The sequence below is a fragment of the Ooceraea biroi genome, chromosome 9 (assembly GCF_003672135.1).
Source record: "Ooceraea biroi isolate clonal line C1 chromosome 9, Obir_v5.4, whole genome shotgun sequence".
Taxonomy (NCBI): Eukaryota; Metazoa; Arthropoda; class Insecta; order Hymenoptera; family Formicidae; genus Ooceraea; species Ooceraea biroi.
The window spans coordinates 13,747,004-13,762,046 of record NC_039514.1 but is presented as its reverse complement, the minus strand read 5'-3'; the positions used below and the strand labels follow the sequence as shown (position 1 = coordinate 13,762,046).

The following is a 15,043-nucleotide window of genomic DNA, read 5'->3' as shown; positions in this document are numbered from 1 at the left end:
ATTATAATCGCAGAGAACAAACTCTCGAATGTTATATAAATGGATTGTTCTTGTAGCTAAATAATGTAAACATTGCTTACAAAACGTTTGTATGAAACACTTTGAACATAACCGTGAACATTTTGTTTTTCTATCTGAAAATTCTTTTGCCATATTCCTCACAAGATTGATATAATTTAAGATTATATTTTGAAAAATAGCTCAAAATATAATTAATAAAAACTTCGAATATGTATAATAAAATTTCATGTGCATGAAAGTTTAATGTGCATCTTTTATAAATGTTTCTTCATCTGCCAGTTTTGTAATACAATATTTAATTAATATTTATACAATAATAATAATTAATACAATAATAATTAATATAGCTTATTATTCTATAATTCGATTTCATAATATTTCAAAACTAAATAAACATTGAATAATATACATTTTACATTTGTGTTGATGATTTATTTCATACCAATTTTACAATTTTGTGAAAAATATGTTGTACACACGCAATGATTATCTTTCAAAATGTAGAAAGTATATTCTACTTACATGTACATAAAGTTTTAAAATAATTCATATAAGGTATACAACATGCAATTTAATAACGAATTTCTTAAAAATTAAAGTAAGAGGTAGATATTGTGATTTATAACGCTTAATTCTGAGAACATTGGAGTATATCTCATACTAATCCATTATAAAATACAAATTTAAAATACAATTTTAATTATCTTTCGAATCTTGTTCTCTTTGAGAAATATTAACCTACATATTAATTATTTGTGTAAAACAATTGCCATGAAGATAAATTGCTGAACCATTAATAATAAAATGTGATTGCTAATATTTTTAATATCGTAATAATAAAAACTTTACCCTGAATACATTTGTAAGAACGGAGAAAAAATATATTGATAGTTTACTGAGTTCTTCTGATCATTCTGACCAGATAATTCTCTTTCCTTTAATGATGAATCTCTTTCCTTTAAGTATCTAATCAATGGTTTAGCATCTCGATTATACATTTGAACGTTGTCAACAAATCTGTAGGAAAAAGTACCATCTTTCTTTACAATTTTCCACTTTCTGAGTAATTTCCATTTAAGCTTGAAAGGAAACACATAATTACTACAAGCTACATCAAAAATTTTGTTATATGTCTGTAGAGGAAGTTTTTCGCATTCTGACCAATATTCCCTTAACAAAATCTTTATACAAATAAGTAGCTCGTGAGGTGTACCATAACATTTAAGGGGCATAATATATAGAATATATGGATTGAGCAATTCTACAGGCAAGTTTGGAAAATTGGAAAGTATACTTGTACTGAACGAAGGTTGTATCGCTGTACATGCACTTATTGTTACGCTCGGAAAACAAAGTGATATTCTGTACAAAGTGAGCGCCTGCTCATCTTCGGTTATAGTATTATCATATTCGCATTTTAAATTATATTTTCTTGTCATTATATCTATTAAAATCTTTATTCCTTTGGTGTAACTGTTACAACATGCTATACAATGCAAGCAGCATATAAAAAGCACATCAAAGTAGAAGCTCATATTGAATCCTACGGTTACGCTATTCCCTTCACATACGAAAACAAACTTCTGGTCGAAAAAACGTGAATTTTTATATATTTTCTTATGTTCTTTGTACCTGTTTACTGTACTGAGAATAATATCTTTGCTAGTGAAAGGTTCGTAAGGAAATTGTTTTAGGGGAAGGTAAGGAAAACTAGGAGAGAAATATTTAAAATAGGTTATCTCCGGAATTTCAAAGTTTAATGATCGGTGTGCTGCGTTTAGCATTTTCATCAATGCGATAAACTGTACCACTTCTTCTTGTTCAGTCAGTAAAATGTGAATGTCACGCATCCTTATCCTTATGATTATTATCAAGTTAATGTAGGAAATGCAAATTTTCTGTGAAGTTGCAATTTGATTGCGTTTAGTTTCTTCAAATAATCCGCTTTCTATAACAACAGTTTTACGCCTTTTCTTTTAATACTGTATAAAGATTAGGCCAAGTTGTGTGCAGAGATTGGATTCTATAAAATAACGATACGTAAGTTTAAAGAAAAATCGGCGATCGAAGCATTTCGTTACAACAATGTTATTATATTTATCAGAACACTTATGATTAATTTTATAAAATTACGTGAACGACAAGAACTACATTTTTACCTGAGTCGTTTGCAGAATTCCGCACAATATTCTTGATTCTGAAGGACTACTTGAATTACTTCTCACAACAGTGGTATCTCTGCTATCACTGGCAGCATTAGAAGAATGCTTTCAACATTCAAAACAAAGAAAGGTCATATTGTATATAGAAGTTGTGTGTTCGATGTAAGATATAATACGCTTTCACGAAATATATGAAAATGTGTATGAGAAATAGTAAGATCTATTTATAATAGATTTCCCAACAAAGCGTCTGTTAATTTTGTGTTTACTTTTCACTTTTGTATTACAGAAAAACGCAAGTTTTCTTACCTATTTTATTTCTTATTTAGAAGACAGGACCAGCCTTGGAACGACAAAACGTTGGTAAATAATTCGATGTTCTATGGGTCTGGATTCTCATTTTTTCAATTCCCCGAAAATCCACTACGAGTCTCCACCGGGATTTTGACCGAAAAATGAGGTAGTAGTGTAACTCAATATCGGATCAGTCGAGAATTTACTTCCAAGTAATACAAATCAAGAGTGTTCAATCAAAAATACTCATTTTCCAGTATGATACAAAAGCGGCTTAAATGAAGCCGTTTAGTTTTATCATTTTATTTTTATTTTTATTTTATTTTAATTTTCAGCTATTGGAACTTGATAGTCAAGTAAATTTTTATGTGCAAATAGTGATCTAAATATATTTTTCTTTTCAAGAGACACAACTTAACAGTGGATTAGGAATTTTTTATTTTTGCGTAGTGCAATTGAACGATTGAATGTTCCTAGTAATGTTGAAAGAACAGCAAGGAAGGTGAGGACATGTAGTACGAATAAAATACAAATATGTATATGTATGTGTGTAATGTTTGCGCATATATATATATATATATATATATATATATTTTATAGCATAATTTAATAATATAAAATACGTGAAAGTTATACACACTTTTATTCATTTTACATGACTTATACTTTTTCTTTATGAAAAAAGGGAAAATCTTTTTTCCCCAGAAGAGAATAATAGACTTTAAATTCGGATCTATATTAAATTATATAATAGCAATATATTAATTATATATTAAATTATATAACAGCAATCTTTATCAAAGTAGTATGCTGATAAACGATCATATTGCCATATACATATATTCTTCGCGGAACGCAATTAAGCACTTTTGCGCTCACGGCATCGTCCAAATATTTTGCTTGCCACGGCTGCGACACGCATTTGTCGTTCGTTTCGCGGCTCAATTTGCCTGACACGGGTTTCGTGCGAGCAAACCGTGCAAGCGTGTCTCGATCTCGTTTTACCTGGAGACTTGCCGAATAATATTACGCTGCGACGGCGAGTAATCGGCTGTTAGAATTTCGGAATCAGCCGAAGAGAGAAGTGTGCACGTGTGCGTGCGTGCGTGTATGTATCGGGTGGGGCAGAGGGACAGAAAGGGATGGTAAGGGCGTCGGGAAAGAATTCGACAAATAGGAAGACGCACGCCCCGGTACGTTTTCCGTGGATTTACGAGGAGGTTTGCGTTATCGTCATCGCCGATCTTGCGCCGAAGATCGAGCTGCGCGTTTCGTTCTCTCTCCGCGGTTGAATAATTAATCTGTTTCCCATATCCAATGCGACGCATTGCCGCCTCAAGATTATGCGGCACTTATGTGCCTATCCAGTATGCCTAAGTAGTCAGGGACGAATAGGCACACACACATACACACGTACACTCACAGTCGCCCCGGACCAAATTTGAAATTATAAAAGCATCAACAGATCTCCGTTAACATATTCTATATCCTCCTGTTGATGATATTTTATGTTTAACAGCCGTTTCTGTCGGACATCAGCCGCACTTTTTTCTTATATGTATACTGAGATTTCGATACGAAAATGTATGGATCTGATGAAAAGGAATTTACGAAAACTGATTGATGAAATATAAAACTTTCCGTTGTCCGTCATCGGAGTTTGGTAGATAAACAAGAAACAAATGGACGACATTCAAAAAATTAAATTAATGGTGCGCAGAGAGAGAGAGAGAGAGAGAGAGAGAGGAAAACCTACAGAATTTTATTTAAGAACAGAAATAAACAAGTAAGCAGACCATGTAAGAGTGTATCGATGATGGTTTGTGCCAAACGCGCATGTCTCTTCATACGAACGTTTCTTAAATAAATAAAATAAAACTCTTTCCGAACAAATAGATTATCTGTTGTCAAAGCAAAGACTTACGTATTCTTTAGTGCGTCGGAAAAATATGGGCCTTGGGTGTAAGTGAATGCGGAGTACACGCGTTAAAATCGTTGCTTTGTTCGATGATCGCAATTATGAGGATATGAAGATATAACGTCTCAAATTGCAGCTCATTCATAATTTCTTCGGTTTTGCAATAATTTGTCCAACGGAAATTACTGCTTGATTTCGCTGATTTGATCACTTTTTTCCCTTTGTCTTTCCACTTTTCAGCGTAGAGCATTGTCCCCGTTGTTTTTACTTTACTCAACCCAAAATCCTTACTCGTATTTCGCTTCGATGAACGCGGGTGGTATCATATATGTTCATAGGATTCCTCCAATAGTGATGTTCAAAACTGAAGTTTAATGTTTCGCAAAGTAAGGATTTTGCGCAATTATATTAAAGATAGACGGGAAATAAACGAGGGATACCAAGAGAGAAAATTCGCGACGCTGATCTGTCGATCGTCATCATGGTCTGATAATATCAGGCATATCGAGGGGACAGACAAGTCTAAGGGCCGATTGTTCCAACTTCTTGGTAAGTTTTACCCGACAGGTAGCGTATCTTTGTCTCTTTTCAGATAAGTCCTAAAAAAGAAATAAAGATATAGTACCTGTCAGGTAAAACTTACCAAGAAGTTAGAACAATCGGCCCTAATAGTGGAAAAGTGCATGTGCACTCTTTGCCGTAAGTAGAATACACGTTCGTGGCTGGGAATGTCGGAATGAATAAATGCGAAGTCCTCAGCGCTAGAATCGATATGTTAGGCAGATGAACGGACGGACAGACGTATGTAGAAGCGTGCAAGTGGACGGACACGGTAGAACATCGATCGATATACAGTTTCGATAAAGGGGAGACGCGCCAGTCGATTAAAGAGGACGAGAAAGAAGAAGCGGGCGCTGGAGAAGCAAGAGAAGAAAGAGGAGGAAGAACAGTGTGAGAGAGAGAGAGAGAGAGAAAGAAATAGAGAAAGAAGAGTCGCAGCGACTTAGATCCAGCGATATAGGTAGCCGCCGTCGCCGGTCGTCGCGTGTTATATAAAACGCTCGTCCGCTCGACAGCGCGTCCTCGCTCGTGGTCGGGCATACATAATCGGGTTGACCGTCTACGTGACACGATGATGCCGGAGCCGAAGAGTCGCGATCGCTGACGCGAATCGGACCGGTCAACTTAGCGGTGTAGCGCTTTGGGCGAAGACAGCATCTCGATCGGTAGATGATAAAACGAAGAGAGAAGAAATGATATAAATCGCGGACGGACCTCCCGCGCGCCTCAGTCGGCCAAAAATCCTTGTAACTCGTAGCGGTTCCCCCGCGCGTGCAAAGAGGCACACGCGCGCCTCGAACATCCTCGCGACCCTTCTGCTTCCTCTCGCACGCGCCCGCGTCCCGCGTCCTTTTCCTTTGCCCCCCTCTGTCCGACTTGCGTTCTCCGTCGCGCGTCCCTTCTTCCCCGTGTGCCCTCCGGGGGCTCCGGGTCCTCCGTGCGCGCGTTCTCCAGTCTTCTACGTCGCGCTCCCGCCGCCGTACCTATCCCTCCGGCTGTGGGTCCCGCTATAGGCGTCGTCGTGACGCACCTCTTGCATACTACTAACTAGCTGCACGGCGAGCGTTCTCCACTCATTCCTCCTTCTCTTCTTCTTATCTTCTTCTTCGTCACCACCGTTCCTCTTGTCCTTGATCTGTCGCCCTGTCTTGCCTCGTCACAAGTCCTAGCTCTTTTTTGTCCCGCTCCCGGCTTTAAACGCACGCGCGCGCCTCCTCCTGACCGGTAGTTCCTTCTCTTCCTTCCTTCGTCCTTCCGACCTGTCTAAGTCTCCCTCTCTTTTTCTCTCTCTCTACCTCTTTTTCTCTCTTTCTCTCTGTTTTTCTTTCCCTCTTCCTAACCACGTCTCCGTTCGGTTCTTCGCTGCTTCTGGCCGTTTTGTTTTGCACTCTCGTTTATTACAAGAAGAGCGCGCGATCTCTCTTGTGCACACGCGATCAAGAGAGAGGGAGCAAGCGGGAGAGGGAGGGAGCGGAGTGAGGATTCGCGAGGTGTGCGAGTCTACTTCCACCTGTTGGGGTAAGGGAGTCGGGAGAGAGACACCGAGGGAGCGAGACATCGGGAGAAGAGAATAATGATGTTGGGATGGTGCATTGGGATCGCGGCCACCCTGCTGGCCCTCCTCATCTATCTCGCGTACTTCTTCAAGTTCAACTGGGTCAAGGTGAGTAGAGATCTCGAGCGACTATACGCGGCGTTGTCCTCTTATCAAATATCAATTAAGGAAAATAGTTTTTTGAGAATATGGTTGGCCATGATTAGTTTATTAAGTACATTTGTCTATTAAGTACATATGTTTCTCAAATTTCTATAAATTATCTATGTTGTGTGGATTATGTTTGCACGTTCAAAAGCTACAAAATCGAGCTTATTGGCACACACTGCTTTGATGAAGTATTTTAAATGTAATGTAAGGAGTTTAAAATTCGAAATTCAATAAAAATAAAGTTATAAAATTGGAAACATGTTCAAAAGAAATAAAGTCAAAGGGAAAAGTAAAGACAATCTATGAAAAGACAAAGTGCTAAAGTTTTTTAAACGATTTCGTTTGATGTTTACAATGATTATATATTATTTACAAGAATCATATATTACACGTACGTAATAATGAAAATATATATTTTTTACTTTATAAAGACAGAAGTATTTTCTCGTTCTTTATATTAATAATGTATTATTAACGTCTGATTTGATTGATTTTCATGGGAGCAGAAAATTTCAGGGAATCTTTCATAAAATTATTGGTATTTTATATTGCGGCCGTCATTATATCATTGATAACCAACAAATTACACTTTATTTAGTTTGTCTCAAGTATTTTCTTTGTATATTATAAAATTGACTCGATATTATAAAGGATATGAGAAATGAGGGCAAAATGCAGAAGATCGACGGTGTGTACGTGGGATCGAAAAGTCGAAAAATCGGCAAACTACCACCGGTTTATCCAAATGGATGGTTTGTCCTGTTGGAAAGTTCGCAGCTGAAAAGGGGTCAAGTAAAGCACGTGTCCGCTCTTGGCGAGAATTTTGCAGTATTCAGGTACGACTATTAATTATAGTATAGTTTTCTTTGGCGAATTAAATTGAAAATGACATTTTAACAACGTTGCTAATGCAACAATGTGAGCAAAACGAGTAAAAAATGTCAAATAACAAGTATTCTTAGAAAATAAAAACGAAGATAATTATAGTAAAATTAAAACACAAAATAGAAATATACTTTAGATTTCGTACAGACGATATTTTCCTTCTACAAAAAGATTAGTTTTGAAAGATTTGTTCATAAATGTCGTTCTTATATTGTTACATTCTGTGATATTAAATGTTATAACGTAAAAAATTCTAAAACTATAAAATAAGTGATAATAAGTTATAAATAATACTATCTAGTAGTCATATTTTATTATTGTGAGCATTATTGTAATATTATTACATAGTATTATATGTAGATAATATTATATATTTGGTTGCTTAATCAAAATATATTAGCCCTAGGAATACGTTTTTAAGATGACTTTCACTTTTTAAAACTTTTACTTTAATCTGTAGTTAATTTGTTTCTCCGTCTTTTAAAGATGTGTAGCGCGGTATTTGCAATATAACGTACCTTGTGTGCGTGCATGTTTATTACATAATATTTTATCACTTTTTTTAAAGAACCGAGAGAGGCGTTGTCAACGTTTTAGACGCGTATTGCCCGCATTTAGGGGCAAATATGGGTGAGGGTGGCCGCGTCCGAGGTGAATGTCTGGAATGTCCCTTTCACAGCTGGACGTTTCGTGGAGATGGTTTCTGCGATAGTATACCTTACACCGAAAAGGGTATTGACTGATGTTTTACTTATTTTCTGGTATAATGTATTCGGAACAACTGTTTTTTCACCTATCTTGGTGTTACATTCCTGCATTGAAATATCTGCTCGAGTATTTTAAAGATCTGAACATCGATCGCAAGACGCAAATATTTACGTTCAATCGGACATCTCTCGCTAATTATGGCGCGATGTAGTGAAAGTTGTTGAACAATATATTTTTGTAATTCTTGCTTACTTATTATTAGTATGTACAACAAAATTTGTACATACTAACTAATTTCTTTGAAATTTAAGACTCTTGCGGTGTAGATAGTTATTGGCTTGCCAGTTGAAAATAATTGTTTTTTACGACGTTCAAAACTATTTAATCTAGTTTATTTGTAAATGCAACTTAATTTAATCACAAAATAGTTAATAACAACATAATGATACGATTATCATACATATAATGATGTTCAGATTTCTTTATTTAGTTTTTTCTTATGTTTTTTTGAACAAGCACTCGGGATTGAAAGAGTTAAATATGATTGACAAATATAAATCGGTTTTTTATGTGCAGTACCGCATATTGCGCGTGTGAAAAGCTGGAAATGCTGTGAAGTGAATCATCTGATCTTCGTATGGTACCACGCCGAATCCGCCGAGCCGGACTGGCAACCCCAGCCACATACGTACATCTCTAGCGGGGCATGGCGCTTCCAAGGTCGCAATGAATTTCTCGTTAGCTGCCACATACAGGTTTGTCGCTCATTTGACTCTTTCAATGCTACAATCACGCTGAGTTATAATCTTTCAACGTAATTATGGAAACTAGAATTAAGGATGTCGTCTATAAGACTAATTAAAGCGAGTAAACTCTCAAGTCTTCGTTGCAGTTATGAAATATGAAAAATAATTTTATTTTTTTGGATAATTCCGTATATATAATATAATTAAAAAAATTTTTTAATTATTTATTGGAAAAATTTGCTTTATAAAATATTTCAAGAGTAGAAAGTTCGGCAATAATAATTTAATATTGAAATCATGTGCCAAAATATCTGCTCTTGCTAAAATACCAATATTTTTCGTAAAAATGATTACACATTTTTTTATCAAAAAGTGATCAGTTTTAGTTCTAAAACTACTTATTCCATTAGTTTAAAAAATGGTTGTATTGAAAGAGAGTTTTTTTAAACCTAATATTCAATCTAAAATAAAATAAATCTAGAATTATAAAAGATTTTCTTTCTGAATTGTGAGAAACAAGGATAATAATAAACGTTAACAATAAACTGAAACTACTAGTTTCGTTGAATTGGTTTAATAATATATAAGTTTAACATTAAAATAATTAAGAAAGTCATTTTGGTTTCCTTCCTTTCTTGTTATTTTTCAAATTTTCTTGTTTAATAACAACTTGTTTAATGACTTTCTTAATTATTTTAATGTTAAACTTATATATTATTAAACCAATTCAACGAAACTAGTAGTTTCAGTTTATTGTTAACGTATGATTTTAATGCGACAATGTATGTGTAGGACGTAGCGGAGAACGGTGCCGACCTGGCACACCTCAGCGCAGTTCATGGTCCAGCCATGTTCTTCAGTGACAATGTTTCCTGGCTGGCCCGACATTCGTGGACGAACGCGGTGTGGCGGCCGTACTGCCCATATTCCAGCGAGACAGAAGACGAGACGATGAACAAGACGAACACGGAAGCGACGGAGGTGCGCGTGAAGTTGAACGGCGCGTCGTCAGTCGAGCCGATTTCGAATGGTCACGTCGTGGATCATGTTGAGGGCCACGCAACCGCCACAACGGAGAACGTTGTCGGCCGGAGGGAAAAGTACAAGGCCAGTATGCAGATGCGTCACAGCCTGGTCCTGCTGGAACGTTTCACCCTGCTCGGCATGCGTGTGAGCGTCGAGCAGATTGGACCAGGCTACGTCGAATTGCTGATTGACACATCGTTTGGGTCCATGTACATCTTGCAGACGGTCACGCCAATAGAGCCGCTGTTGCAACGGGTGACCCATCAGATCTTCTCGCCGGCTTTGCTGGCGCCATACGCGAAACTGATCTTCCTGGGTGAGTGCTTGATGTTCGAGCGCGACATAGCAATCTGGACCCACAAGAAGTTCGAGCGACAGCCTACTCTGGTGCGCGAGGACCGCGCTATCTTGGCGTATCGTCGCTGGTACTCGCAGTTCTACTCCGCCCATAGTCCCACGTATCAGATGGCCACGAAGAACCTATTGTGGTAGCGATACTTATGTACGTTGTAATTTTGCAGTCGTCCCTCGCTAGATGATCGACACATCGAGATTTGAAATTCAACATGATGAATTCGTTTCTAACAGATGTAAATCATTTACGTGATGCAATTCGAATCTCGATGGAGAAGAGATGAAAGCTTGCTTTTATGTCTATTCACAATTGCAGTATCGTTGCATGGCAGGATTATTGTTTTTATGTTTTAAAGCCCGCTTTATGCAATGAATTAATTAGGTCGAGATAAAATTTGAGACATCTATTGAGAATTTTATTTGTACATATAACACAGAAAGTATATTTGAAAAGGATACGTATGTTTAAGAACAACATTACACGTATATCATCCGTATTTTATACGCATACGAATGAAAGTTCTGTTCTAAATTATAAATCTAACGTGGAATTTCATTTGTCAAGATGAATTTCTTTTTTCGATGGTTCAGAATATTAGTCGTTCATATTTCTCTACATTAGCATGATACTATATATTCGGCTGATGTATGTTCGTTTGTTGACACGCATATTCCATAACGATATGCTTACTGCACCGGCGTGTACATATTGCTTATTTGACGAATTCCTGAAATGGGTGAACATTTTATTTTTTAAAAATGAAAATTGTGTGGTTGTTGTACTGTTGTTTTCGATATCGGAAACTTATCGTACATATGTTTAGATATTATGTAGATGAATACGTTGTTTAGTAAATTAATTAACATGCATTCGCAAGAATAATATCTGTCGTACAATGTAATAAAATTAAAATCGTAAAACTCTTTTATATTCAACATAATCAAATATCTCTTATCCTTGAATGCAATTTTTCTGTTGTATTTTCTGTCATATGCTTTTTGGTGTCTATATATCTTTATTATTAAGATAGATAGAGTTTATACATAATATTCGAATAAAAGAAAATGCATTCGAAATATATTAGCTGTAGTATATAAGCAGTGGTTAATAAGTTTAATAAACTTCGATAAACTAATCTTTAAAATTGGACTTTTGTCAGGTATATATTATTACTATCAATTTATACACTTGCCGGGAAAGTGTATTCGACTTATGTCTATGTACATATAAAATTTACGGTAAACTATAAGGATTCTAAATAAAATTCATAAAGACAATAATATTTTTCTCCTGCATCTCGAATTCTATATATCTAAACTCATTATTTATTCTACAATTTACAGTATATTATTAATTTAAATTGGATTAAACTTTTATGGCCATGTAATATTAACATATAAAAAAAGAGTATTAATATTTAAAAAAGAATATTATCATTTGATATATCAATTTTTTGATATTTTTATTTTACTAGTATTAGTATTTTACTAATATTAAAATAATCTTTCATGTCCCATGTATCATTTTCTTGTCACGCAGTACTGGACTATTGAGGATTTAATTTTGCTCTACATTCACTATGCAACACGTAAAAATGTAATGTAAAAAATTATATTATACATTGCATAAATTACTCGATTATAAACTAGAACGGAATTTTTTTATTTCGTAAATTATTGTCTTGTTACAATAAAATTTTTGTTCTTTGCATTTACAACCACCTCTTTATATGAAATTTTTGCTTAACGATTTTTAATGTACAAGTAAATGACTAAAGACGTTTGATGTGAACCCACAGTCCGCCGATAGGTATAGTAAAAAAATTGCCAGGCTGCATCTTCAGAGGCTCCTGAGTCTTCGGCGACAGCTCCAGAGTATACCGCCTTACTAACGTGGCCAGACAAGACTTCATCATCATCATTCCCATTCTCATACCTGCGCACATCCTTGGACCCTCGCCGAATGGTAAGAAAGTATACCTCTCAATCTGCTCTTTCTTATCCGCAGCGAATCGATCTGGATTAAAAGCATCCGGATCGGGCCAGTACTTCGAGTCTCGATGCAGCTCATGGACAGGGATCATAATTGGCATTCCTGGTTGTACGCGACAGCGCAACCCATCTGAACCCACAAGTTCGAATTCCTGAGTACAGATCTTACCCATAGTGGCCAGTGCGCTGTAGAATCTCTGCGACTCGCTGATCACTTGGTCCATATACGTCATTTCCTTTAACGACTCGTAGGTCAACCGATTGTCGTACTTAACGAGCACAGTTTCGACTTCATCGCGCAATCGCTGAAGAACTGATGGATGTCGAGCCAGTTGGTAGCCGATAAAGCTCAGAGTGATGCTGGTCGTCTCGTATCCATCCATGAAGAGGCCGAGAACATGTGCGGCAAGTGCCTGTATGTTATAGCGTCCATCCTCATCCTTCTCCTCCAGGTCTATCATTACTTGGAGAAAATCGCTCCTGCGCTCATTCTCTTGTTGTCTGAGCTGCAGAATTTGCTCAACAGTGTCGCGGAAGAACTGATCCACCCATCTAGGCACGAATGGCATGCGGAAAATGCGATTGAGCTCAGGCAGAAAGAAATTGAGGCTCTGCACGATCTGCGTAAAGAAGTTCGATTGGAATATTGACTGACCGATCGCGTGAAAAGATGTCCGCGTGGGACTACGTGTCTCATTCTCGAAGCAGAAACCTTCCACGCTGAAACCGGCGTTTGCCACTGCTTCGCCGGTGTATCTAGAGAACAGCTCTTTCAGTTCTACCTCTAGTGTGCCTCCTTTCTGCAGTTGCTGATCCAAGTAATCCTCAAATTTGCCATATACCTGCTCGATATAGTTGAACAACAGTTTCAGCTTCATGCCGGAGAATGCGTGAATAAAACGCTTCCTGTACGTGTGCCACACCTTGCCAGCTGAGAAGAAAGGATTCAGGGAGAGAAGTGGGTCTAAATGGGGATCGAGTTTCAGCAGATTTTCGGAAAAGCTGGCAAAATCCGTTTGCACCACTGTCTTCACTAGTTCTGGCTCGCGTACCATCAACGCGGGTACCGTCTTATCGTAGAAGCCGATCATACTGCAATCCGAATGGCTCTCGTAGATGCGTCGAGTAAAGTCGGCAAGGTTCATCTTCAGGGACGTCACCAACCACGTATTCCCGAATCCCGGAAGAATACCCTTCGCGCACGGAATGCCCCGATCGCGCCAGTAATTGTAATTTCTAGTTAGATAAAAATACCATGTCACGATTCCACCAAGAATCAAGAAAAGAAGGATAATATTGACCATTCTCGGCAGTAAGACGAAAAATGGTACACTAAACGACAAGAATACGATTCGTGTTTGTCGCCGACTGCTGAGCTTATAATAAAGATTTCACTCTTGTAGGAGTTATCTCAAAGCATATCTACGTACTTATTATGTAAAACAGTATTACAAAATATAAATGTTTTCTTGGCGTGAATACTGTGATAAACTTATCACATTCGATTTGTCTCCCACAAACGTTACGCTAGCAATAAGCTTTAAAATATCTTTCAGTATTTTACAGTGCAACTTGAACATGTTCTAATAATTTTTTCAGAGTTGCAGAATATCGAATATATTATGCAAAACTCCCCTATCTTTAAACGTAATATATAAATAAATTCTAAAAATATATTATAAATATTAAAAATGTTATATTATACTATAAATAGAAAATTTTATTATTATATTAATATAACAAAAAATTATAAAATTCCAGACTTAACACGAATAATTTTGCAGTAATTTAGTTTTTGGTATAAAGGTGAAGGTCAACTTGTAGAATATTACCATGTGAGTCTGTGTTGTAATAGATTTTGCAACAGCATTCGGGGGAGATGTTTGCATGTAGAGTCCCAACCTGTGACTCCTGAACAGCTCCATTAATGTATGGAATTACATGTTCCTGCCAGTATTTGTAATTATGCATTAAATACAGATAAAGTTATAAGCGCTTAAAGGATTGGGAACGTCAGCAGTATGAACATTCGCTTCACTTTAATAACAAATTATACAGAATTAAATAAGCATTGACCATGTATTATGCGTGCCGGCAAATAAAACTATTGAAGCGTACATTGTACGGAAACGTCGATTATCAGACTGATGCACATGATCATGAAAGTTATATGTATATAGTTCACGAAGAGTTTGTATATTTCACTGAGATTTAAATAAACAATTTTATACAACAGGATATCGATCACAGGAATCGTAAATCTTATCTAAACATTTGTATTATCATAACTATATTATACCTTATAATAATAAATTTTAAATTGATAAAATAATATAATTCTAAAAGAGTTAACAAAATATTTTAATGAAGACGTAATATTAAAGGAAATTATTTTGGAAACTGTCAGATTAGACATAAATTTCTGTTTATTTTAGTGTTAGAAGAGTGTTTATTTAAGTGCTAGATGTAACTTATAAAACATTTATAAAGATTAGTTAATTATACCTTATTTATACTAAACAGGCCTTACATAAATGTACATAAATTTACATAGAAAATAGATTATTACATTTTCTTCTCGCTATTTACTGTTACAACAGATGCACATCACCAGATGACATGGTGACATAACGTACACATAAGATAATTTTTATTAAGTTTTAAAAATAAT

At 36.2% G+C, this 15,043-nt stretch overlaps 3 protein-coding genes across 4 annotated transcripts; 1 reads left to right on the top strand and 2 right to left on the bottom strand.

The window, feature by feature from the left end:
* Positions 1-427: 427 nt before the first annotated feature.
* Positions 428-3,006, bottom strand: LOC109610844. Its single transcript, XM_020031009.2, has 2 exons — positions 2,181-3,006; positions 428-2,044 (listed from the first exon to the last, which is right to left on the bottom strand). The coding sequence occupies exon 2, from the start codon at positions 1,869-1,871 to the stop codon at positions 867-869; it is 1,005 nt and encodes a 334-aa protein (XP_019886568.1). The 5' UTR covers positions 1,872-2,044; positions 2,181-3,006; the 3' UTR covers positions 428-866.
* A 2,021-nt stretch (positions 3,007-5,027) lies between these two features.
* Positions 5,028-12,475, top strand: LOC105277313 (cholesterol 7-desaturase). 2 transcript variants are annotated; one of them, XM_011335581.3, is made up of 6 exons: positions 5,028-6,619; positions 7,313-7,497; positions 8,115-8,278; positions 8,831-9,009; positions 9,793-10,528; positions 12,389-12,475. In XM_011335581.3, the coding sequence occupies exons 1-5, from the start codon at positions 6,530-6,532 to the stop codon at positions 10,516-10,518; spliced, it is 1,344 nt and encodes a 447-aa protein (XP_011333883.1). In that variant the 5' UTR covers positions 5,028-6,529; the 3' UTR covers positions 10,519-10,528; positions 12,389-12,475. The 2 variants fall into 2 exon arrangements, with proteins under 2 accessions (XP_011333883.1, XP_011333882.1); XM_011335580.3 differs by lacking the exon at positions 12,389-12,475 and having other exon boundaries at positions 5,029-6,619; positions 9,793-11,661.
* On the bottom strand, positions 12,083-14,027 carry LOC109610843 (probable cytochrome P450 6a13). The gene has a single exon (XM_020031007.2). It carries the CDS (start codon positions 13,674-13,676, stop codon positions 12,153-12,155), a length of 1,524 nt encoding a protein of 507 aa, XP_019886566.1. The 5' UTR covers positions 13,677-14,027; the 3' UTR covers positions 12,083-12,152.
* Between the last annotated feature and the right edge of the window lie 1,016 nt (positions 14,028-15,043).

What these genes read in the sequence shown, in the direction of transcription:
- LOC109610844 (XM_020031009.2), bottom strand. Translation starts at nt 1,871, where the DNA reads ATGCGTGACATTCACATTTTACTGACTGAACAAGAAGAAGTGGTACAG.
- LOC105277313 (XM_011335581.3), top strand. Translation starts at nt 6,530, where the DNA reads ATGATGTTGGGATGGTGCATTGGGATCGCGGCCACCCTGCTGGCCCTC. An exon ending in GAGAATTTTGCAGTATTCAG is followed by an intron (nt 7,498 to 8,114) that starts GTACGACTATTA and finishes CTTTTTTTAAAG; the next exon opens with AACCGAGAGAGGCGTTGTCA. An exon ending in TCGTTAGCTGCCACATACAG is followed by an intron (nt 9,010 to 9,792) that starts GTTTGTCGCTCA and finishes ATGTATGTGTAG; the next exon opens with GACGTAGCGGAGAACGGTGC.
- LOC109610843 (XM_020031007.2), bottom strand. Translation starts at nt 13,676, where the DNA reads ATGGTCAATATTATCCTTCTTTTCTTGATTCTTGGTGGAATCGTGACA.